At 33.0% G+C, this 26,516-nt stretch overlaps 1 protein-coding gene across 1 annotated transcript in view; it reads left to right on the forward strand.

Annotated features, from left to right (window-relative positions):
• The first annotated feature begins 3,708 nt into the window (after positions 1 to 3,708).
• The window catches only part of LOC137808352 (uncharacterized), a 43,062-nt gene continuing 20,254 nt past the window's right edge, over positions 3,709 to 26,516 (forward strand). The window contains 16 exon segments of the mRNA XM_068609423.1: positions 3,709 to 4,156; positions 4,231 to 4,327; positions 5,280 to 7,483; positions 11,029 to 11,143; positions 13,218 to 14,084; positions 14,270 to 14,543; positions 14,620 to 15,056; positions 15,217 to 15,343; positions 15,424 to 15,548; positions 16,755 to 17,410; positions 17,507 to 17,624; positions 17,713 to 17,829; positions 18,058 to 18,149; positions 18,875 to 19,026; positions 19,385 to 19,440; positions 23,182 to 23,395. Coding sequence (XP_068465524.1) covers positions 3,876 to 4,156; positions 4,231 to 4,327; positions 5,280 to 7,483; positions 11,029 to 11,143; positions 13,218 to 14,084; positions 14,270 to 14,543; positions 14,620 to 15,056; positions 15,217 to 15,343; positions 15,424 to 15,548; positions 16,755 to 17,410; positions 17,507 to 17,624; positions 17,713 to 17,829; positions 18,058 to 18,149; positions 18,875 to 19,026; positions 19,385 to 19,440; positions 23,182 to 23,395 — 5,932 coding nt within the window. The 5' untranslated portion in view covers positions 3,709 to 3,875.

The following is a 26,516-nucleotide window of genomic DNA, read 5'->3' on the forward strand; positions in this document are numbered from 1 at the left end:
GATTAAGAAATATGGAAGGATGAGAGGTTAAAAAACACTATGTCACATGAAAACAAGGATGAAGATGCTTCCATGTTGCAACATATTATGACAATGAACAATCTGCAACAACGAAATGAAGAGGCAAGGAAAAGGGCTAAGGGGATCTAACTAGCACAAGAGGAGTTTGGAAGGGAGAGCGAGGAGACCAAACCAAACAGTTTGTTGCCTAAAAGATAAGAGACCTTTTTTACATCAAGTGACATGGGGTGAACCGTTGAAAGAATACCTAGGACATTTTTGTAGCATCATAGTAAAAATTCCTTACCCAAATTAGGGGTGTCCATTGACGTCTTCATTAAAGGGCTTCACATTAGTCCATTCAGAGAGTCGTTGATATAAAGAAAAGCAGATAACATGACAGAGGTTAGATCTCTAGCTGCCTCACACATAGAAGTTGAGTATGTCATGACTCAAAAATGGGACAAAGAAAGGTAAGAAAATATACATGTGTCTTCCAGTAAAAAATCCCATCTTAGGGAACTAAGGAATGATCAGTTTCGAAAGAATGAGGCTTCTCGCTTTAAACATAATGGCGTGATTAAGTCGAGACCTTTTACCATGACAAAATAAAGTTGTTAAAGGATATGAATCCAATTAAGTGGTTGTAATTTTCAATCAGATCGGATAAGCAACTAAGCAGTGATCATGACACATGGTGCGAGTTCCACTGCACATATGGGCATGATACAAAGAAGTGTTTCACATTAATTTGAAAGCTTGAAAAAACCTCGTTAAGGAGGAATGCTTGGCAAGAAGGAAAAAGTCAAGGATGATAACTGGGTTTTAGCGATTCAAATACCGTGGTAGACGATATTTACTGCAAAATCTTAAAAAATTATGTTTTCGATTGAAAATGAATTTTCAGGGAAACACAAACCTATTAATTATATGTTTTTTCGTTGTCAAGGAATTCATATTTAACTCTCTTGCATTTGAAGTAAAAGAACATTGAACCATGGTTTTTGTCAATTTTTTCATCGGTGAGTTTCACTTTTTCTTGATTGTATTTTTTTTCGACTCACATTTATTTACATTTTAACTTTACATTTCCTTTTATCTTTTAATACATTCTAAATCATTCTAAATTTACATTTCATCATGCCTTATTTTACTTTTATAACTTTTACATTTTTGCAATTTTTACATTTTTAGTGTAGTTTAAGTTTTAGTCATTTGTATTTTCTTGCAATTTACTTTTCATGTTCTATTTTTGTTATTTTTCGTTTTCTTTTAAGTACAACTATTAGCCACTCTAGTTATCTATTATTAATTACTAATTAGAGTGTTTAAAAATTTGTACACGGTTTGTTTTAATTCATTTTACTTTATGCAATTTAGTCAGATAATTTATCATTCCTTATTTATTTATTTATTTATTTCTCTTACTATATAACTATTAGAGAAATTTAACATATTATTGTCTTTTGGAGTCTAATAGATGTACTTAATAATTTCTTTTACAAATTGTCTTTTGTGTTGCATTTTTCATTTTATAACAAGTTTACTTTTCATTTCATTCATGATTTTACAATTCTTTGATGTTCTTTACTTTTTAACGTTTATTGTATAACATAACGTTTATTGCATATGTTATAGTAATTTTCTTGCTGCAAAATCTTGTTTATGTTTTTAAGTTGATAATTTGAATTCTCTTTTTAGTACTTTATATTTTACTATTTGTTTATTTTCAAGTCATTTACATTTATGGTGTCATTAAACGATCTATCAAGCGATTGTCTTGTTAGACGGTGTAGTGTACAATTTGTCTTGTTAGACGTTCTAGTGGTTTTGTTGGATTGGTCGTATATATTTTTTGGGGTTTGTAGTTTCTGTTCCTTTGCACAAGATTACGATCATTGTTAGGATGAGAGTTTGAAAGGTGTTGTTGGGATGAGAGTTTGAAAGGTGTTGTTGGGATGAGAGTTTGAAAGGTGTTGCGTTGCAGTAGTTTCTTTGTTTTTGGCTTACTAATGTAGATGAACATTGAACATCTTGTATAAGGATTGAAACATTATAAAACGTTTCATTTTATTTTATTTATTCATTGCTGAGAAGAAAAAAAAAATTGTCTTGCATTTTACTTTCACATTCTATAATCGAAAATGAAATTTCGCATTTTAATTTATAAAGAAATAGAATATTAAACAATGAATTCATTTATCATATTTGCTTTGTTTTGCTTTGATATTCAATCTAAATTGATTTTATATTACATTAGAATAAAATTTAATATTTTTATTTGAAAACTGAACAGAATAGAATAATGTTCAACCACATAACAACCGTGTAATTTTTTTTAAAAACCATTAAATCATGGCAGTTGGTAACTTAGAAAACAAGTGACAAGTTGACCAATTATACTTCCCACTTATTAAGAGGAACAAAGAGTTATAAGTTATAACCATATTTATATTTAAATAAGTATAAATTTCCATAGAAATTTTAATTCATAATAATAAGAGATTATAAAAACTAATTAATAATAAATACTCAAGAGAGGTGACTATAAAAATATATAAAAAATATTTAAAACTAATTATAGAAGTGAACTAATTCTAAAATTATATCAAACAAATACACAACTCATCTTTATTACATTATTACTTACACTATTATTTGGTCAAGCATTAACTAAGTTATGTGTTTGTTTACTAGTAACCTTTTGTTCCTTTTCATATATATATATATATATTAGTTATTAAGTAAGAAATAATGGAAACTAATTAATAATAAATATTTTGGAAAATAACTATAAAAATATTGAGAAAAATTAGTTTAAAAATAGATATTTAAGTCAAATTAAATATAAAAACATATAAACACAAAGACTAACTCGTTTTTGTTAAATTATTATTTAATCAAATATTAAATAAGTTCGTTCACGACGAATCATTGTATTTATATCCCTATTTCAACCTATATATTTATTTATAAGAAAACTTTGATTATATATATGTATATATTAAATATCTTATTAAATACTTTCTTTTAAGACAGCATATATGCTTATTCTTATGCATAAAATTCTTTAATTTATGTAAATTATTATTTATTTATATCTCTTTAATAGATATTAAAATTGTCTAAATAATGTTTAGATAAAACTGTGTCATGGAATTAAATGCGTCTAAATAATAATTTTAAATGATTAATTTCATAAAAATCATGTGTTTTTATATTTAAAGGGCCCACTGTTCGAAATATAATATAACAACATACTATATATAAAAGTGAAATGAAAATTTATTTCATTCAATATTTATATCACAATATTTATTTTAAATATTTGATACATTTTAAAATAGCACTATTTTTTTGTTGAAAGAGTGTAAATAATCAATAAATATAATTTTTTTAATTGAAATATAAACTCAACATTCAAATAGTAATTTTTTTCTTAATTTGAATTTCAAATGAACTTCACACTAATTATCATTATACTTTGAAAACACTCACATTCAAGAAAAAAATATAAAAATAATCTTATCGCATTTCCAAAAAGCCAAAACTAGCATGTGTGCAGGTAGGGTCGAGTTTCTGATTGTTTTTACATTTTGGGAAAATTCGATTCACTAACCGTTCAAATGAAACAAATATTTGCCGATAAAACAGGATGAAGACAAGTGGATGTCGTGTATAACACGAAAACGAAACTCGTGTGAGCACGAGGCTTACCATAGACCCATCAACAATTTCCCTTTCCCGCCGCTTCACACACTATGTCACTCCCAAACTGAAAATTCTGTTAATCCTTCCTTCAAATTCATCTCCTCCATCTTAACACAGCACAACCAAACCAATAATCAATTCATGATATCACTGTCACGGTGTCCATGCCCTTGAAAAGCTTTATCCGGCGGAGACTATTGTCTCTGCTCCAGCCATGGCTCCGAGAAGAGCCTCACCTTGATCTCCAATTAGGTTTCCTCTACTCTCTCGCCGTTCTCACCAACCTCAGCTTCGACGTTTCCTCTCTTAACCTCCTCTTCGGCGCTCCCGCGTTCTTGTTCATCAAGAATCTCACCGTCGATCGCATCACCTTTCGATTCTCCCCCTGGTTCCCTCCGGCCTTCACAATCGAACTTCACGGCGTGCGCATAGTGCAATCGTTCGAGTAATCAAACACTATCAGCTCTATTTATTTATTATTTTTTTCCTTAACAGTTGATGTAACCGTTTTGTTTGAAGGAAGCCGGAAGCCGAGGAATGCGTGGCCCGGTTGCGAAATTCGAAGTATGATTATTCAGATTATCTTCGAAAAAATCTCTCGGAACTTGACCCAGAGGTAAGGAATGCACTTCTCCGAGTCTGAATTTACCACTCTTACTGAGGTTGATGACGAGTGTTAGTCTTGATGAGGTTCTTTATTGGTCTGGTAACGAATTTGATCACAAATTAAATGAGATTAGATCTTAAGAATGATTTATTTAGTTCTTATCAGTTGCTTTATCTGGTAGGATGGTACTTTGTCTTGTTTGATTGTATTATTAAGATATTTGGTAGAATTATTACTTAAAATCACTGGTTTTATCAGTTTTATTTGAGATTGATTTTGAAGTTTCAGGATGCTCCGGTGACTGTAGGGATAATAAAATGCGTGGTTCTTTTTCTACTCTGACAATATACTGTGGAGAACAAGCTTTCTAAGTAATAAGATAAAACAGACTTCCTAACTGTTTTTTTGAGTTTAACAATGTTAGGGAAGAAACCACTCACAGGGAAAGGAACCTATAAGAGGATTACAGAAAATAATACTTTGTATTAATGATTCAAAATTGTATATGCACATAAGTGCAACATTTGCATATACACACTCTCTATTCTATACAAACATAAGAGGTTCCTTTTATACCATACTAACAAAGACACTAACACCCTTTTTAACTGTCTACCAGCTTCTGTGACTTAAGCTACAACTATTTACACTCCCGTTTGATTTAAATCATGCCTACAAAAACCATACCAAGTCTTTCCTTCAGTTCTTCAAATCTTTTGCAGATTTGATGTATGTGAACAACTTAATTCCTGCAACTTCTTCTAATTTGGGTTCATCCATCAAAATCTCAAGCCAAATAGCTCAGCAAGCACTTGTGATTGATATATGTTTTGATTCTTAAAGAGGCACATGCCCAAGCTGCTGATTTTTTGTTTTTTTGCTTCCCCATGCTGATTTAATCTGTTCAATATAATAAATTATGGTGTTAACTGTCACTGGTTACCTTTTGTATTAATTGTAGGGCTGTTCATTGCATCACATTTTGGAGAAGATCTTATTTGCTGTTTCTGAGAAAAAAAATTTAACAATATCTTTTTGGAATCTCATTTTGAAAAACTGTCATCTAGTGGCACATCACATTCATGTGGAGGTTCAATTGCCAATCTTAAATGACGAGTTTATGTTTTTTGGGGAAATAATTGAGTTTAGTGCAAGATCTAAATGTGTGGATCAAAACTGTCTTCTTAGAGGTTTTCTTGGTACAATTTTTATTCCAACGAAAGAGAACACTGTTATATTAAAAGGCGATGGATTCAGGGTCAGATTAATTGGAAAAAATTCCACAGACCATGCTTTGGTTTCTTCTGATGTGAAAATTTATATTAAATTCAGAGATCTTAAGCTGGTAAATTGCACTCTCTGTATTCCAGAACTGGCTACTTCAGTATCTCCAGATGGCATTTCTGCATGTCTACTTTTTCACAAATTGCTATCTAACAAGTACAATCATTCTAGAAGTGCTGGAGAATTATGGAAAATAGCTGCCAGCAGAATTGGCCATGTGGCTGTAACTCATAGGTTGTCATTATATAGATTAGTTGGAGTTATAGGTCAATGGATAAATTACCTAAATGCTTATGAGAATATCTTGCTGTTATTTGGATATTCTACTAGCTGCACATGGAAAAAGTTCATTTCTAAAATGTCTCATAATAAACTGCTTTTAAGTTCTGCTAGACATCATTGGGAGTTGATCTCTGACATTGAGAAAAAGTTGCCTATTGAAGGCATATCGCTGGCAAGGAGAATAGCCCGTCACAGAGCAGCATTGAAGTTTTCAATTAATTGTCACGAGGAATTTGCTACTACAAATAAATTTTTTCGTCCTTTTCTTTTTATTCTGGGATTTATGTGGAAAGTGATCTCTATGACTATCCATTGTCTAGCAAATATATTTTCTGGGAAAAGAATAGTGCAGGATTCAGATATTGATGGACGTTGTTTAGATTCGTTGGAAAGTCTTATTGAAGACGCTTGTCAAATTTATTGTCTTACCATCAACTTTGGGAAAATCATAATGACAGTTTCCAAAATCAACAATAGTCATCCATCTGTATACGAAAAGTTACAGTCACCTGCTGGGATTGTCTGCTCAAATGTCCTTTCGATATGTTTTTGTATTGATGCTTTGTTATTAGTATCTGTAGATGATATTTTTGAGCAGAAAGTCTTTCTATCATGTGGGCAAATGAAGGTTGAATCTACACCTCCGACAATGTCAGCGGATGCATGTACAGTGAATGAACTTAGTTCAGCCAAAGGAAATGAAATTGGAGGTGTGAATCGAAGGGAATCTATTATGTGGGTTGCACCTGCCAAAATATTTCTTCTCTCAGAAATTGATGCAGGCCAAACTGAAGATTCTTGTGATGCTTATATTGAAAGCTTCATGGAAAAGTTGTCCATGAGTTGGAAAAGAGTTTGCAGAAAACTGAATGAAAATGAGATTGAGTATTCTGAAAACCCATGCCTTCTCTCTAAGGTTGAGATATCTTCCACGTGCCAAGACCATAAGAATCCAAATTTTGGATTTTGTGAATGTGGTTTAATGCTAGGGAAATTAAATTTAGTTTTGAGTCATTCTTCAGTATCATTGCTGTCTCTAGTTCTTGGTAAGATCGAACATGGTATTTACTGGGAGGACAGCAGGGAAGTGTCCATTGGTTCAGATTTTACTGACAGAGCTGAAATTGCTTGGGCTGACAAATATGACTGTTATTCCAAAGAATTGATTATGATCTTGCTTCAAAAGCTTCCAGAGAAACACATTAATTTTGGAGTATTTTTTGATGGTCTTTCTGTTAGATTTTCACACAGAAGGGAGGCCAATCAAGAGATTGATGACATTATCAGTCGGGACAATTTTGATCTCACTTTTGATTTCCATGAGATTAAAGGGGTTGTCAGTACATCTTCATTTGATATGATACCATTGACAGGTCAATTGGGGCATGGCAATGCTAAATCAGAGTGTGTTAAATTGGAGCCTCGGGTGATTGAAATTCCAAAACCAAATAATGGTAAATATTCATCCTCAGGAAAAGTTTCAATACATTCCTTCCTTCATCTAAATGGCACAAATGCTTGCTTGGAGAAACCAGAAGAAAACCATCCGATTCAACTTTTTCTATTGAAGCCAATTACCGTCCATATATTGTCCTTTAGGTAGGATCTTTGGATACAGGCTGATACTTTGTTTAATTATCAACTTCCTCTATTTTATGTGATGCTTTCTTATGTGTTCTTGACATTTTAATTTCTGGTTTGAATTAAATATTAAAAAGTGTCGAACACGTTTTTATTATGTTCTTGTGTATCATGAACTGTGATAAGTTGATATATGTGATGGCTAGCATATTGGTCATGATGGTGACTTAATTTGATTAGGTCTGGTTTTTCACCCCTAGATGGAAGCTCTATTAGTCCTATCATCTTGAGTTTCTCTTTTTTGTGTTTTGGTACTTTTTGTTTTCCAAATTAAACTCATGCTAAGGGAAATAGTAAGTTTTTCTCAAATTTTAGGTAGCTTGGCAGTTGGCGGTTACGGAATAAGTCTGCTGATGGATTACCAACTGAAATTGATGTTAAGTTTAATATGATTAAACACAACATTTTTGAGACCACATTGAAAATGCTTGAGAAACTCCTTAAGAGAATGAAATCTACCCAAATTGCCAAATACAGACACAATATCTTCCTCAAAACCCCTACTTATTTTCTAGGAATCCATAACTTCTACACATCACTCACCTGCATACTTAGACACACAACTGCTGCTTAATTGTCTTGCAGATTTAAGTACATAACACTACATAACCATGCTGCCTTATTAAATACTATAGTTCTGCATTATTAAACACATTTTTGTCCTTAGTGACTGCCACCCAGCAGAGTCCTTATAGGTGGTTGATTAGACTCTTGAGAATTGAGTCCCGCAATTTGGTTTAACTAGAGCCATGTAAGGAAATAAAGAATTATTTTATTATTAACAATCAAACCAATTACATTCTCATAATCTCTATTTGTAATAGTCAAATCCTTTAAAATAAGGAAATAAAAATATGCTGAAATGAATAGGAAGATTCTGAAAATATTTTTTCCGAATTACTATGGAGATTGAGAATATTTATCCTAATAATATGCTATTTACAACACTATCCTCAAGTTTGTAAATGGATATCAATCATTTTCAACTTGCCCACAAGATCTTGAAATCTATCCTAAGGAGGCCCTTTAGTGAAAATGTATGATATTTGAAGTCTTGTAAGGACATGGGTTGTAACCACTATGTCCTTGTTAAGATTATCTTTGATAGTGTTTGTCAATTTCAATATGTTTGTTCCTATCGTGTTGGATTGAATTATAGTAACAAAACCTACATAGATTGCATTGACATATATCTTATCGGTCAAAGTGTCTTCTTTCCTGAATAGCAGCCCGTTTCTTGGGCCGGACTTCAAACAATGCAGAATTTTGTCAACTTCTTGCATGTGTCTTTCTCTTGGATCATGCATACACTGACTTACCATAGTAATTGTATAAGCAATGTTTGGTCTTGTGAAAAATAGATAAATAAGTTTTTCTACCAATCTCAAGAGAGCTCTTTTCACTTCCAATTTCATGATTTTGTTTAATTGGAACTCCTGAGGTTTTACGTACTAGCTTACTTGTTTCTTTGAGAAGATCAAGTACATATCTATTTTGGGAGATGAAATCCCTTTTTTGTAATTATTAAGAAGTGAACTTTAAGTCTAACTCAACCTTAAAAAACCGGTTCAAAAGGTCTTTATCTCTAATTAATGTCGGATCTTCAACACACCCCTTCACGTCGAGACTTGCTAGCTCGTGTGTGGGGCTATATAATGGGTGGCCCGATAGCGGGTGACGTGATCAGTCCAACAAACTCTCATTAGGATGGACTCTATATGGCTCTGATACCATATTATACATCAACTAGAGACAAAGACATTTTCATAGTAGTTAGGCTTAAAATCCACTTAATATGATATTAGACTCATTTAGAGTCTATCCTAGCGAGAGTTTGTTAGGCTTATCAGGCCGCTCGCTATCGACCACCTATAAATATATAGTCCCACACACTAGCTGGAGGGTATTGGTGTGAGGAGGGTGTGCTGGAGATCCCACATCAACTAGAGATAAAGACATTTCATAGTATATAAATGAGTGCAAACCTCATCTTATGAGCCGGTTTTGTAAGATTGAGTTAGATTTAAAGTCCACTTCTTAATAGTAATAAACAACTTTTATACAAAGAAATACTTGAGTTTTCGCAAGTCTTTCATTTCAAAGAATAACTTGTATTAATAGTAATAAAAAATTCAATCTTGTTTGAAAATATTTGAAAATAGGAAGCAAATTGATAAAACATTGTAGTTTAATTTAGGTAAAAACAAAATGTTTTCTTGAAGTGAAAGAGGCCGTGTTAGACTAGCTCTATGTTACTTTGGACTTCACTTTATGTGATTTATGTGGTTTTTTGATGAATAAATACATTTTCATCTTGATAAGAAAGAAATTCTTCTGAGTAAAGAGAGGGCAAAGATATGATTTGATTACATTAAGTAGAGAAATATGATATGATTTGATATGGAAATATCTTCCCAAATATTTCCCATTATTCGATATTGATTTTGGATTATTTTATCTCTTTTTCATTATAAATAAGAATACTTTTGGATGTACACAAGTCATAGAATTCATTATGTTCCTTCTCGGTTTCTCTTTTCTCATCCTTTATGATTTATTTTGTCACTAATCCTTTCAACAATGATGATTACTAAGATAAATGGCAATAAATTTTGAAGATTCACAAGCCTTTCGTTGCAATTTCCTCTACTATCCATGATACAGAACTGGACCAGAGTTATAGTAGAACTGTTAGAAGAGAAAAATAAATGTTTTCTGGGTATGTTTGAGTGATTATTGCACCCAGCAGAATGGATTTATTTATATACAAGAGAATTACAAAGATGATTAATGCAAAAAAAGAAAAACAATGAGAGAAAAATTAAGATACCACTACTTCCTATGATGTCTTGGACCTAGCTATACCAATTACCAAGGCAACTTTGAAAAATAAATATTAAAGGAGTTCTTGTTCTTATTTCCAGAAGTCTACCTCTAGCTGAAGGATAAATGTTTTCATTCCCAGCTTGCATACAATTCTTTCGAATACTGAACTGCATAATCATTTGGTAAGAATATTTGGGAGTTGATTTTGTGACCTCTTGGAGTTGCTTTTCTAACTACTGTTTTTTTTGGAGCTCAATTTTTATTTATTTTTTAATTAGTTGGAAAGTAAATTATTTTCTTGTAACGAGCTAAAGCTTAGTAAGTTTAATCTTGAGGGGGAGTGATTGAAATATAAGGAATATCTGAAGATATTATCTTATAATATTATAGAGTATGTTAGATGATATCTTAAGATTTATTCTTCATTTATATTTTGCTCTATTTCCTCTTTTAATTAGGGTCTTTATAAATACGAATATCTTATTAGAATGACATTTATTAGAATATGAATTATAGGTAGATGATATTATGTATATAGGAATAAAGTCTCTCATAATTTTTATATTTTTTGTAATTAACTTATATTAAATGGACTCTGTTTTGTAGTTCACATACATAGTTTTTATTATCTTTTACAATTATTTTTCTTCTAACATTTACTATTGTTTATATTGCAGGGATTGCATTTATTCCTTGAGCACAACAATGTCTGCCTTTTCAGCTGCTTGTAACATAACAGCTGAAGGATTCATCGTGTTGTCATTTTTGGACGAGGTCTATATGATATATAAGGTGGATATCTTTTCTCCCTATTTAGGTCTAATGATATTTATTTTGTTGGATAGATACATGAATAACTTCATTGTCTGAGTGTTATTAAATATTTCTTAGTATTTATCAAGTGATAAGTTAGTACTATTCTTTATTGTTAAAATAAGAGAGAAGCATAGGTTGAATCCTATTGTGTATGTGGAGCACACAAGGTTATGCATTTATAAATAAGAAAATAAAAAAAGATGGGCCTAAGCCCATTATGTCTAATACTCCCCCTCAAGCTGGGGCATATAAGTCATATGTACCAAGCTTGTTACAATTCTAGGTCCACCTAATGATTTAGTAAAAATATATGCTAGTTGATCATTAGAGTTAACAAACTCAGTCTTGTTATCTCCATATACAATTTTTTTCTGAATAAAATGACAATTAATCTGAATATGTTTGGTCCTTTCATTAAAGATGGGATTTGAGCTAATATGAAGAACAACTTGATTGTCACACATAAGTGTGATTTGAGTGACCTCTCCAAATTTTGACTTTTAAGTAACTGTTTAAGCCAAATAAGCTCATAAGTAGCTAAGGCTATACCTCTATATTCTGCTTTTGCAATAAATCTTGCCACAAAATTTTGTTTCTTAGTCTTCCAAAAGATCAAATTATCACCAATGGAGACACACTATCTATAAGTGGATCTCCTATTAGAAGGAGAGCATGTCCAATTGGCCTTTGAATAACATACAACTTTAGTGTGATTATTGTGTCCATACAACAAACCTTTTCCCGGAGGACCTTTAATGTACTTTTAATTTACGAATCACAACATTCCAATGATTTGCACATGGAGAATTAAGAAATTGGCTCACCACACTAACTGCAAAGGAAATGTCGGGACGAGTAACGGTAAGATAGTTAAGTTTTCCAACTAATCTTCTGTACTTCTCAGGATCTGAGCATGACTCCCCTTGATTAGGTAGGAGTTTGACATTGGGATCCATGGGTGTGTCAACAAACTTTGAATTCATTAACCCACTTTCCTCCAAAATATCCAATGCATACTTCCTTTGGGAGATAACAATTCCATTGTTGAATTGTGCCACCATAATCCCCTAGAAATATCTATGTTTGCCGACGTCTTTGGTCTGAAAGTGGTGACAAATGTGTTGCTTTACCAACGAGATGTCATGGTGATCATTGCCTGTAAGTACAATAATTCTACTGAATAAATACACCCAACACTCGAGTGATGATAAAATACTGAATGATGTACCTCACTATGAGTCATACCAAATTGTTGAACAATTTCTTTGAAAAAGGTTTGAAATATAGGAAACAACTCAGAATGATTTTTCATTAAAAACAACCAAGTACATCTTAAATAATCATCAATAAAAGTCACAAAGTACTAAATGCTAAATTGGACTTAACACGACTTGGTTCCCAAATGTCAGAGTGAAGCATGTTGTGAGACACTACTAGGAAAATAACTACGAATGTTGTAGATGACATCAATTGTTCCAATGCAAAGGCCAGGTGGGCTAAGTCACTGTTGAATCTCAGCGTTTGCGCCCTAACTATGAGCTATAGTTTTTGGCTCAGTGATAAAGGCTTGATCCAACATGTAAATGATCTGTTTGGAAGTGACACCTGTTATGAACTTAAGGTAAGTTGCCTACAATGATGGCTAGGCACAAGAGGGTCCTACTCCGGAGGTGGGGTACATAATTGGTCAGCAGCAAGGGCTGAGAACAGTTGAAAATAGGCTCCTAGATTGGGAATGATGATGTCAACTTTAATGAATAGTTTCTTGATATCATTTATGGATATTAAAATTGTGCCAGACATTATATTTATAGGTTTAGCAATATGCTCACTCTCCTTAAGCAAGACAAAATTTTTTAATTGCTAACTAAGAATCAGCTGTCCTTTTCAATAATTATGGTATAGCTAGTGCAGGACTTCAAAACTACATGGTTGTTTTGTTTTCCTTTTGCTTTCTGTGCAACAAAATATTTAAGAAATGCAATTCTGTGCTAATTTATGCATGTACATTACCAAATAATGACTAAAGGATATTTTTCTCTATTGTCAGGCAGTTGCAAGTTTGTCTTCTGAAGTGTGTTATCTGTTTAGTAGTAGTTCTGGCGATACTGATATCATGCATCCTGAAATTATGAAACAAGAATCATTGTTCGCAGCACCTGATATAAGTGAGACAACTAACAGAAGGGCTTTACTGAGAAATAATGTCTGCCCTTTTTTTATTAATGTGAATTGCAGATTTAAGTCTATGGAGATTGTTCTTCATAATTCTAGGACAAGTGATGGTTTACAGAGTTTTGCTACTAATTTTCACTCATTAACTGGCAACAAAATGGCTGTGCATAAGTTGCCTGACCGTGGAATTTGGATGTTGGTTCAGCACACAACTATTGAAATATTGTGCGAAGAAAGGAAAATGGATCTCCTCACTGATTTATCAGGAATCTTTTCTTTTGTTTTTGAATATAATAATTCAATTGGAACCGATATTGATCATATTGTACCTGACAGTTTACTACTGCAGTCTATTAATTGCTTACATGAAATATCTATCTCTGGTTTCTCGTTTACTTTAAGCTTGGGTCTTGTTCAAAATGCTCCGTCTTCAGGAACTGCAGGAAAAACATTTGGTAGTTGTAATGGAAATTCTTCTTACTTTGTACAAGAAACTAGTTTGACAGCCTTTGAAAGTGCAAGTGATCTATCTCCACAATCAGTTCTAAAAATGGGGTCTCCATCAAAGGCCAGTGTCCCAGCTTCAACAAATCACTGGTTACTAATGGATGTTGCAGTAAGTAGTATCTTTATAGGGAGATCCTCATTGAAGAGTGAACTGATTCAAGCACATGAATTGAATAAGCTTCTGTTTTTGCTTTCAATTGGTGGAGAATTTCATATGATATCCTGGGAGATTCAGGTAATTATTTAAGGAGCTAGAAAGGGAAATATAATCTCGCAGGCATGTTCCTGCATCTTTCATTTGCCCTTTGTATTACAAATTGAATCTCAGGGACTTTATCTTTTTTACAGATGAAGCTATATTCTGTGTCAGGATTTAAGTTATACAACTTGTCATACTAAAATATTAATGGTATTGAGCAGGGTGGATTCATTTTTCTTGAAACAACATCTTTGCCAATGGCCATGGATAGCTATTCTTCATATCTTTGCTATATTGGCAATCTCACTTCTGATGCAAAACAACCTAAAATAGGCATCAAGAAGGAAGAGAATGCCAGAGAGAACTATACTTCAGATGATGTTATTGATCACAGAGCAATTAGCACTTCTCAACAAGCTGCAAGTAGATTGCCAGAAGCATGTGACTTTTCTTTGTCTCACTTTGATTTTGTTTTAGCACATGAAAATGAATCTGGTACATAATCTCTACTCTAGTTTTGTAGTGTAACTGTATATTTTTTTCCCAAATATAATACAATTCAGTGCTGCAGGTTGTATCCAAGAAATTGTAGTAGAGGTTGACATCCATATGAATTTTGAATTGGCAACTACTGGGAGAAAATTAACAATTGACCTTTCTCGTTTATCAATCCTATCTCAAACTATTCAAAGGAGAATGGAAGATGAATCAGCAATTCCCCATTTTTCTTCCGTCACATCAAAAGATTTGTCATCTTTGCATGCTTCAGGAGATCCTCTTTCAGGATTTCATAACTTTTGTGAATTGAACTCAATCAGTGATGCAAGTAGTTCAAAAAACACTCTTCCTGTTCAGATAATTAGTCATGAGAACCAAATTTTGAAAAACTTAAGAGCTTTCCTGTCACTGGAGAGGCCAGATAATGGCGATATGCATTTGTCTCAGTGTTGGTTTGGCATTGGTTCTCTTTTAGGTTTTGATATTACACTTTCTATATCTGAAATACAGGTGAGCTTATAGTATTATTAATTTATTAAATATTTAGTCAGTAGTTGTCCCTGCTACTTTGTTTTTTCAATCAAATTTGTCAGCCTTTTGTCAATGCTGCATGCACTGCTTCTATTGCTACAATTGTTCTAACTTATGTTTTGTTATGACCATATGCCAGACAATTATGTCAATGTCCTCTTCACTCTCTGAGATAGCCAGTCAGAATGCAATAAAAAAATTGGAGAGAAATCATTGGTCTTCTATCCATGATGTTGACAATTGTTTGGAAGCAGTGATTCCTGATGGTACTCAGACTCCAGCTATATGTTATCTGTTTATAATCTTCTGTGAAATCTCAATTGTAATTATCAATGATCATGTGTAGGGGCAATTGTTGCTATCCAGGATGTCAACCAACACATGTTTTTTACAGTTGAAGGTGAGGAAAAGACTTTCAGAGTAGGTGGTATCATTCATTATTCTCTGGTAGGAGAAAGGGCTCTTTTCAGGGTAAGAAGTATGTTTAGAATATCTATCCATTTTTTTTAATTCATTGTTCAATCTTCTTCTCTATCTCTTAGTTGCTATAAATTTTGCAGATCTTCCTCTTTCAATCATAATTTATTGTCAAACACTTAATTGTCTCTTTTAAAAAAATGATGTAATTTTAAGGTCTTAGCAATGCATTTGAGTTTATAGTTCGGATTTAACTACTGTAAAATGAGAATAAAAGGTGTTTCCACCCTTTATTTCTACTAAGTAAACTTACACGTAAAATCAAGGGTTGTTACACCCTTAATTTCTGACTTTCGAAGAGTCAAACCCTTATGTTTTATACGAGTTTGATCTAGAACATGTTTGTAGTTTATATACATGAAAATTACAAATACAAAATTACAAGGGAATGGTTAAATTAAACACTATTACTAAGATACATTGAACACTGATTGGGACTTAGGTATTATGGGTGCCGAATTCCTACACCAAGTTGTATGAGATGCTCAGTGGAATATTTATGTGTTTGGTTCTTCCCTTTTAATAACTAGCTTGCAAAGAGATATTAAAGTGTAAGAGCAACAATCCTTTCAATTCATCCAATTAGAGATATTAATTAACGAGTTAAGACTTAGAAAATATAAACATTGTTGAAATGATTGGTGACAAAACAAGTATTGTAGAGGTACTACTCTAGTACCGTGTTGAGAAGAGAGAAACCGAGAAGATATATAATGAATTTCGTGGGTTGTGCACACGTATGAGGATTCTTATTTATAATGAAAAGGAGATGAAAGGATAAGGAATAAAATCAATATGTAATAATGGGAAATATTCTGTAAGATATTTCCCAATCAAATTGAGTCAATAATCAAATAGGTCCTTAAAAGATGAGTGCGTTTGCGGATTGACCCCTAATTAAAGTTTCCATGTAAATTAGTTCTTGAAAAATTTATTTGCTTGCATTACAGTGGAACATTAATGTGGTTCAACTTCCTATAGTGTTCTGTGAAATCGTCTATTTACATTGATAGGATGCTGTTGCAAACTTCTATTGCTGAATGCTTTCACTCTTGCTTGTGAACTACGGTGTAGATTATATTTTTCTCTGTTTTGTCATTTAGCTAAATTTCTTGTATTTTTAATTGGAAATACTGGCTGTTTTTGTTTCTAGTGTCATGTTGTGTACATAGCAAATGTGTCATCTAAGCTTTTCCACAGGTCAAACATTGTCTTCAAAGGAGGTGGAATTCTACAGTTTTGTGGTTTTCCTTTATATCATTGTTTGCTAAGAATGATATGGGTGTTCCATTGAGATTAAATTTTCGACCAGGATCATGTTTTGTTGACATCTGTTGTCCTAACGATGGAGGATGTGCACTATGGAGTGCCAATCCTGCTCAGGGTGAAAATGATGTAGGACTCATTGACTCAGAGGTTAACAATCAATCGTTCAAGAGGACTTTCTACCTTGTGAACAAAAAGAACGACTCTGCTATTGCTTTTGTAGATGGTGCTTTAGAGTTTGTCAAGAAGCCTGGAAGTCCAATCAAGTTCAAATTTTTTAATGATATTACTGCTGCTTATGGTGCTTCGGAGATAGCTAGCTATCCTAGAATGGCTACAGAAACTACTATATACACAGATGAAGAAATTACTTCATGGCAAGGTGGAAAACATCCTTGTATTGATATTAAAATTGAAAAAGTTTCTCTGAATATTGTTCATGAGCTTTCAGATACAGAGTATCTCTTTCCTCTCATTTCTTTACTCCTGAACAGTACACAACTCAATATACAAATATCAGCAAAAAAATACAGGGTCATAAGCACATCCAGTGCAGTAGCACATTATTTTGATGTTGAAAGAAACTCATGGTTAGTTTAAATTCTCATTTGAAATATTCACTTAGCTTTTACACACATTTGAATTGAACTGCATTCGTGATATTATTTATTTTTCTAAAATTTTAGGGGAGAACTTCTACATCCTGTGGAAATTTGCCTTTTTTACCGGTCTAATATTGAAGCTCAGCTTTCAGAATATAGATCTGATGCTGTGCCTGTAAATTACTTCTGCAGAATGAAAGAGGTTGTTAAAGTTATATATGCCTTCTGGTTCTTTATTTTCATGTTGACATTATATATTATTTTCTAAATTTTTTTGATCATCTGGACAGCTGGACGTTTTCTTGAATGAGAACTCATTGGACATGCTTCTCTTTGTGATTGGGAAATTGAATCTATCTGGTCCTTATTCAATGCGAAACTCCATCATTGAGGCTAACTGCTGCAAGGTTCTATATGGTGCATCAACTTGTTTTTACCATTATAATGAAACAAGTGGACCTAATTGATGGTCTTTCATTTTCCATTTTTGCTTAAGCTCGTAATTTTTGGTTTAAGCTTCTCTTTTTCTCTATCTAGTTTACCTTATGGCAAATAAGATAATGTTTTAAGCTCTACCAAATTAGTAGTGCAATTGTTATAATTATGATCAACTAATAATAATTGCTAGATGGCAGGTGGAAAATCAATCAGGCTTAAATCTTCATGTTCACTTTGACCAGCAAAGTATAATAATACCCAGAAAACAATCTGCGTCCATTTTATTAAGGTATGCAATTATCTGTTTCCTTGTATATGACATTATGAAATCTCAAATAGTTCTTGTTCTTATGCTACCTTCATTCCCAGACTTGTTTAATTGCTATTTTTATGCATATCATGTTCTTGATTGGTTTTCATGAGTGAGTATTAACTCAATCATTTGATAGGAAATTTTGGCCATTTAGTTTTGCTTTGGTGAGGTTGATATTTTTATTGCATGGTAGGTCTTTATAAAATTGTGTTCATATTTTGTGCTTCTTTCATGTTATGATAATGTTTTGGAAGGATCTCATTTGTTTTCTCTTTTGTACACCTCTTTTTTATTTCACGTGTATGATTGGTTCCATGTAATTAAGTTATTGCTTATTCATATTTATTCATATTTTTATGCATATCATGTTCTTGATTGGTTTTCATGAGTGAGTATTAACTCAATCATTTGATAGGAAATTTTGGCCATTTAGTTTTGCTTTGGTGAGGTTGATATTTTTATTGCATGGTAGGTCTTTATAAAATTGTGTTCATATTTTGTGCTTCTTTCATGTTATGATAATGTTTTGGAAGGATCTCATTTGTTTTCTCTTTTGTACACCTCTTTTTTATTTCACGTGTATGATTGGTTCCATGTAATTAAGTTATTGCTTATTCATATTTGTTATTGAAGTGAAAGTTCTTAATGTTGATTGTTGGATACCTGTTTTTTTATGATTGTTTGTGATTTGTACGTAACAGGGGGATCTCTGATTTCAAAAATCAAGATTCAGAAGCAACTTCTATTTCTATCCAACTTACTGATCTTGGTTCTTTTGCAACTTCTTCTAATAAAGTCTCACTTTCACGAACACAGACTCTTTCTTGGAGAACTCGGATAATGTCTGCAGAAGGTTTTTCTTAACTACTTTCTTTACCATGCTATATTGTTAAAGTGACATTACCTAAAACGGTCTCCATTAAAATTAATTAAGACATTTTTTTGTTATCATGACAATGTTATTTCTAGCCATCTTAGCATTTGAACTACATTTCTAAAGCAGTGTGTTGTGTTGGCTTCAGTGAAATATTAATTTTGCTACTGTATCTTCTTAATCATTTACGACATGCAATATAAATGTGATTATCTGAGCATGATGTACAATTATGAATTATATTAATTCATCAATAATAATATGTAGTTTCTTAACCATGGTTGGAGGTAGTGAGTGGTTAAGGATGTTCTTATTGTTTTCATTATTCAATGAACAGGTTCGACAACATTCCCCGGGCCAATATTTGTGGTTAACATTACCAGAAATTCAGAGGTATCTGCAATTTTACCTTTCAGCATGCATATATTTTCTTTCACTTATAAGTTGGATTAATATAACTTTTAAAGGGAATACATAGAATTGAATAGTTAAATAGCATGAAAAATAATATATTATAGTAATCAGTATAAATTACAAATTAAGTTATAATATTCAATAATTTACTTTTATTTTATTTATAAATTTATTAAGTAAAATTTTTTAACTGTATATATTATTAAGGCAGATGTAATTAAGCTGGAACAGTTGTTTTTTTTTTTTTCTTTTTAAATCAAAGAAAAGAATGCTATAGTATCACAATACAAGTTGCAAATCTAACCAGGTTAGCTCTACAACTTGTATCAATCATATGTAACATTCTCATAAATATTATTAAAGAGAAGGAATACAAAAGTGGGAGGAGGGGACAGACCAAACCCACTAAGAAACAAAAATGCAGAAGATACACCTATCCCAACAGAAGTCAGATACAATAGAAGTTGGTACACTATCCCACTAAGAGAAAATGGGAGATCTCAAACCATAAGCTGCTAAACCATGAGCGTACCTATTTCCCTCACTGAGAATATGAAGACATATGCCTCTAAAACATTAAGCCATCTATTAGTTAGCTTCCAAGGATCAAAGAACTATCATAAAAAGATATCAATCTCAATTCAAAGAGCTCTCCATCCTTTTGCATAATAATCTCAATAGCATGTGTAACTCTCATAAGCTCTGTTTCAAAGACGGACCATACGTGTGAAGATATTGAAATGCAACCCATACTTTAAGTTTTTGAACACAAGCTGATTTATGTCCATATTATAGTATGTTCCATCTGCATTGAATTTGATGCATTCTGTTGCACGGAAAGTCCGATCCACTTCAATAATCTTATCTGATTTCCTTGGCCTGCATACAACTGAAAATGCCTTAATAATTTTGAACTCATTATGAGTACTGTGCATACTACCTCTTGCCAATCAACCGGAAAGATTCACTGCAGCAAAAATTCTGTTTTTGATATGCTGGTATTGAGTCTGCTGTCCCTCAAACATAATTCTTTTCCTAAAGAATATATGGTGTTTTTGCCCGTATAAACATTTAATTTATATTGAAATGACAATTTTGTGAATCAATAATTATTTTTTCTCCTTAATTATTTTGATTTGCTTTCCTAAGAATAAGCTAGGCACATCATGGATTGGTTGGTTCTATTTAATTGTATATAATAGGATTCTTTAAAGAGCCTAGAAAACCAGACAATAGAATATTTGTAATTGTGAATAATAATTACTAATCATTATTTATAGAAGGAATAGCAATATAGAAAGGGCATGAAGCCATTTTTTCATGACATGGTATCAGCCTATCTAGGATCCAAAGATTTTCTCGAAATTTTCTCTTGTTCTTAGTTTGTGTTTGCATTTTTTGTTTTTGGTTTCCATGGTCTGGCTCATGGATTCTGTTCGCGATATCTTTGTGTTATTCTATGTTTTTGGAAGTTCTCCAACTTCGTGATTCATGGTTCGAAGCTTCCTTCTGTTAGCTACATTTTTGTTCATTGGGTTGATGATGCTAGTTATTTTTTTCCAACATGACAACCTTGAAGAAAAACAATTCTTGTGTTCGCTTCATCGACAAGAATTATCTTGTTTGGGAATAGCCAGTTCAGGATGTATGTCAAAGGGAAAGGATTGTTTGGTCATTTGGATACGCTTTCCTAGCCGCCCTCATCCTTAGTTACGTGGGAGGTAGAAGATGTTAGAATGTTTGGCTTTAAACTAGAGGGGGGGGGGGGGGGGTTGAATGGTTTAAAGGGGGTTTTCGCAAACTTTTCCAGATGGAATGAAATTCTTTGCAAGAAACCAGATTTAGGGCTGGCTCAGGTACTGTGTCATTCATGATTTTATCAAGATGGAGAGGGTTGAGCAGTACCAATGTCAGAAGCTTGTGTTTGTGAACCATTGATAGAAATTATAAAAAACAAATTGAAAGCTTTAGTGAAGGAGGAGAAAAGAGAACAATTACTTATTCGTGACCGAGTCGGTAACCCAAGAACCATGAGAAGGTGATTTGAGGGAAACAAGCAAATGAATTACTAGCGTGTGCCACTGAAACAATGTTACTAGTTGATTGGTGTGTTACACACCTTTTGATAAAGTCTTAAAATGTTGCTCGAGAAGGATCAATCGGAAATTTAGAAACAACAACCAACTCAACAACGGAAATTGAATAGTTTGCCCCATCCATCTTCTTAATACTAACAATATGGTTAGAAGAGATGAGAGAATCTATTTGGAGGTTGATGTGGTTTTGAAAGACATTTTTTTTCTTCATGAAAAGGTAGAGGAAAAAATACTTTCGAGAAGGTGTCGGAATTGTGAAAGCGAACTTAATAGAAAGGTTCACACAAAAAAAATCCTCTAAAGACAGTGGATTTGCTGGGCCAACACGATTTTGAAATACCTTGTTAAACTCTAGGGTGTAGAGAAACATTGGGATGAAATAGTGTGTTTTTGAGACAACACGGGTGCTTTATGTATATTGAGAAAGTGAATTCAATACAATAAATACAGAGAATTTGATATCTTTTACTAACAACGATATGATATGGGAATAAATAAAAGAAGTTCCTAATAGGAAATTGATAATCTAAATATTGCTGATTGTATAGGATCAACTTGTTATTTCTACAATTATAATAGTTACAAGCAGAGTGATGAAGATTTCAATATAAGTTTAAAATGTTGAAGGTTGTGTTGGCAGTAATAGACTCATACCACCTCTTGTTCCTCCCCGCCATCAGCCTCATCTCTTGAAGTTCTTAAATATCTTGTTCTGCATGTCAGGATCAATCAGGCCAAAATTTGTTGCTCTGCAATCTGAATCAGAAGGACGAGAATAACTCCCCCACACATCTTTGGTGTTGGAGATTCTTAACCCCTCTTTGTGTTCTTACAAATTGCAGAGTTCCTTCATTTCCAATTTGACTTTTTAGCTGATTGGGTTTAGGGTTAATTTTAGGTTGGGTTTGGGGATCTTTAAGCTGGTTGGGGATTTTTTTATTCCAATATTATATAAATGGTATCATGATTTTTTTTATTAATTTTTTTGTATGAAGTAAACTATTACGAGTCTACGAGTCAGGTTTATGAGTCAGGTTTACAGACCTTCCACGAGTCTGAGTAGACTCTCGAGTTTGATAACCTTAAAGAAATGTCACAAATTTTTATGATGATTCTGTTACTTTAGTTATTTGTGTTTTTGCATGGAGTTTGCTTGTAGGTTTTCGTTTTTATTTATCCTTTTAATTTTAGGGCATATTATTTGGTTCTGATAATGGTGGGATGGAGGTGGGAGGTTGCTGGAAGGGATGAGATACAAATTTTGGTGCTTTTCTCATGAATGAAATTGTAGGAAAAATGTGTCAAACAATACATATTATACAAATAATCAGAAAATTGTCTAATTGATTTAACTAGTTGCATACAATTTATTTCTCTACTTTTCATTTTTTTACAAATAAATCTCATGGTGAGTGTAAAGTTGTTCATGGTGGAACACATGAAAAGATAGTCCACCCTAGCTTAATACACTATATAATACAATATATTTTATTAATTAAGAATTAAATAAATAAAAAAAACATAATTAGGTGCCTATATGTTTATGTGTCATGTACATAATCTATGTTAGAGATAGACCACCTCATCTACATCTGTATGCTCTAATGATTTTTTCTTTTATCAGGTCGGCCTGTCAGTTGTGGTTTCACCTTTGATTAGAATACATAATGGAACTGGGTTTTCCATGGAACTTCAATTCCAGCGGCTTGAGCCGAAGGAAGATGAGTTTGCATCTCTGTTGTTAAGACCAGGGGATTCTATTGATGATTCTATGGCTATGTTTGATGCCATAAACTTCTCTGGGGGAGTAAAGAGGGCCTTAATTTCTCTAAGTGTTGGTATACACTCATCTATATGTACTTTTATTGACTCCATTCTTTTTCATTTCACGCAACTTTTCGCCTATGCGCAATTCTCAACTATTCACACTTAGAAGTTACAATAATATTTTTGAAATACCATTCTATCCATTCACTGCTGTAATGCATTATTTTACTACATAAAAGTAAAACATGAATATGACAGTGTATGTAGCTGCTTTTGGTATTGATCGCCTTCTATGTTGGTTAATAATGTTGCATTCTCTCTCATTCTTAACTTTGTTATTCAGATATATATATATATATATATATATATATATATATATATATATATATCAACATTAGGAAAAGGAAGAATTTTTAGCGCAAGGAACTCCACAGGGGTTCTCTAAGCTTTAGTATCAATTTAAAATTATAAATTTAGTATTTGGGTAAGAGGAAAAAAGGAAAGACATGTAACACTAGTTCTATTATTGGTATGAGTGTGTGATACAATTTTCTACTCTTTTACACTTACACTAGTAATTAAGTCAAGTACTATTGCTCCTAGTACAAGCCAATTCAAGTATACTCACAATCACCCTATTTGCCTAGTAACCATAACCTAATCTGTTTATGCTCTCCATTAATATATACTTATTGATCTACAACTTGTAACACGTAGCAAATCCTCCATGAAGGAAAGAATTGATCCTTGAAATGGGAGGGAGTGGTTGGTTTCTCACATCGGTGATAGTCTTTGATTTGGCAGCCCACAATGTACTTTTTGTTAGCAGCATTTTGGGATTTGTTTAATCTAAGGGTTGACGATCCATTTAAGGTGCCACCAATATGCTCATAACAATTTCTTTTGCGGATTGTGATGGTTGATGGAAGCAGAGTCCGAAAATAGAATAATGGTGCAATGAAAGCATTGGCTAAATGGTGGGTGTAAATATGGAAACCCAAGGCTGGCCAGGATGAAGAAGGCTTTCCATATGGAAGCAAAGGCCTCTAAGTTTTGGAGCCTTTTTACTTTCCAATCTTACAAAGTGGGATTAAACTAACAACCTTACAAAATCAACTTGTAAGGTAAAGATTGTTTGCACACTTATATATTGTATTTCAACATTATCTCTGGTTAATGTGCGACTTGGGTTTTTTCGATACACACCCTCACATTTGACACTGGTACATGGATAACATGGTGAGTGACCTTTTTAATAGATCTAAGATAGGCTTTGGTACCCATTGAAAGAAAATTATATTGATACTGGATACAATGTTTGTTTCTCAAATCGAATATTCTCCACCTTCTCGACCTCCCTATATGCACCCTATGCAAACTAGATAAAAAAATTTGGTATTTTGCAACCACGTATTCCCCTGCTTTTTTTATTGCCAATATTTAACCTTGTAGGAAATCTCACATCGTCTAAAGATATGGCCAAATTATAGTATTTAAATGGGTGCACACCTCATCTTACAAGTCTATTTCGTGAGATTGAATGAGGTTTAAAGTCCACTTTCTAAGAAATCTAAAATCGCCGAATAAGCCCATAGTAATCTGTGTGCATGGTTTGAAGACTCAAAACAGCATTACTGCCACTTAGGTTCAAAGACAAACATATATGATGCTTCTTTATTCATGTGTAGTCATCAGTCACGTGTTGTATATGTTGGTAGGTATAAGAAGATATCCTTATCATAGGCAACTCTCCTTTCCTTCAACACCTTATTCAGAAATTGGATTGAGTATTTTCTCTAAGATATTCTTGCCAAGACCAACATGCTTGAGGCTAAACCTATCTCTTCTATGATTTCAGGTTGTAAACTTTCTAAATAGGGTTCTTGCTTGATCCATCTCCCTTCTTTTCTTCAACATCTTATTCAAAAATTGGATTTACTATTTTCTCGAAGATCTTGCCAAAACCAACATGCTTGAGGCTAAGCCTATCTCTTCTATGATTTCAGGTTGTAAACTTTCTAAACAGGGTTGAGTTGTTGCCCGATCCATCTTTTTATAGATCTCTGATGGATGCTCTTCAATATAAACAAAAGTATGTTTCTCAATTAACAAAGTCTGTTAGTTTATGTCACCTCCTGTAGTCTCATTGGAATGCTGCTGTGAAACAAATACTTAGATATCTAAAAGGAACTCTTTTATTGTGGTATACAAATTATTGCAGTTGTTGCTTCTTAAGAAGTATTCTTCAAGCCTATCTCAACCATACAAAACTAGCTTGTAAGGTGAGGTTTGCGCCCACTTACATATTATGAATTGACCTTATTTCTAGTTGATGTAGGATCTAGAATACACCTCTTTCACCCCGAGACCAATCAACTCGTGCGTGGAGTTATATATTTATAGGTGGTCCGATAGCGGTTGACACAATAGGTCCAACGAACTCTTGTTAGGATAGACTCTAAATGACTTTGATACCATCTTAAGAAGTGGACTTTAAGCCTAACTCAACCTTACAAAACAGGCTTGTAAGGTGAGGTTTGCACCCACATATATGATATGAATTGACCATATCTCTAGTTGATGTGGGATCTCCAACATTGCTATTCAACTTATGATTCAACCATTTTGTTGTGCAGATTGGGCAGTTGACCGAGATGATAGTCAGTCTACCTCTGAAGTTGCAATATTTCTTGATCCTACTTTGGTTTCATGGTGGCCTTGTAGCAAACAGTTGTTGCTAGATCTAGTACAAAAGTAGAATATCCAAGTCTTTCCTTAGTCACTACTAAACATCTATGGATTCAAAACACTGCTTAGTTTCCTCAATGTGTTTGTGTTCTTTCTTTTGATAATCTTATTGTTGTTAGTCTTTCAGATAATCCCATTTGACATGTCAAGACAAAGAACATGGATATTTTCTTTGTTAGGGAGGAAGTGTGTGGCAAGCAACTGATTGTTACATATTGTTGGACATGATCAGAAGGCAAATAGTCTTACTAAATGATGGAACTTTTCTCATGCTTGCTTGCTTTTGCTTGTATCTTTCATGGAGAGTGATTGAAGCTCGTGGAAGTATGGAGGAATTTAATTTATCAACCGTGGCTGTTTTGGAGTAGATGAGTGGAATAAGCCTAATGAAAGGTTAAGCCAATTTACTAGGAAAAGTTCTAGGGAAGGCTAAGAGGAAGACAA

This window comes from Phaseolus vulgaris, chromosome 3 (assembly GCF_000499845.2).
Source record: "Phaseolus vulgaris cultivar G19833 chromosome 3, P. vulgaris v2.0, whole genome shotgun sequence".
Classification (NCBI taxonomy): Eukaryota; Viridiplantae; Streptophyta; class Magnoliopsida; order Fabales; family Fabaceae; genus Phaseolus; species Phaseolus vulgaris.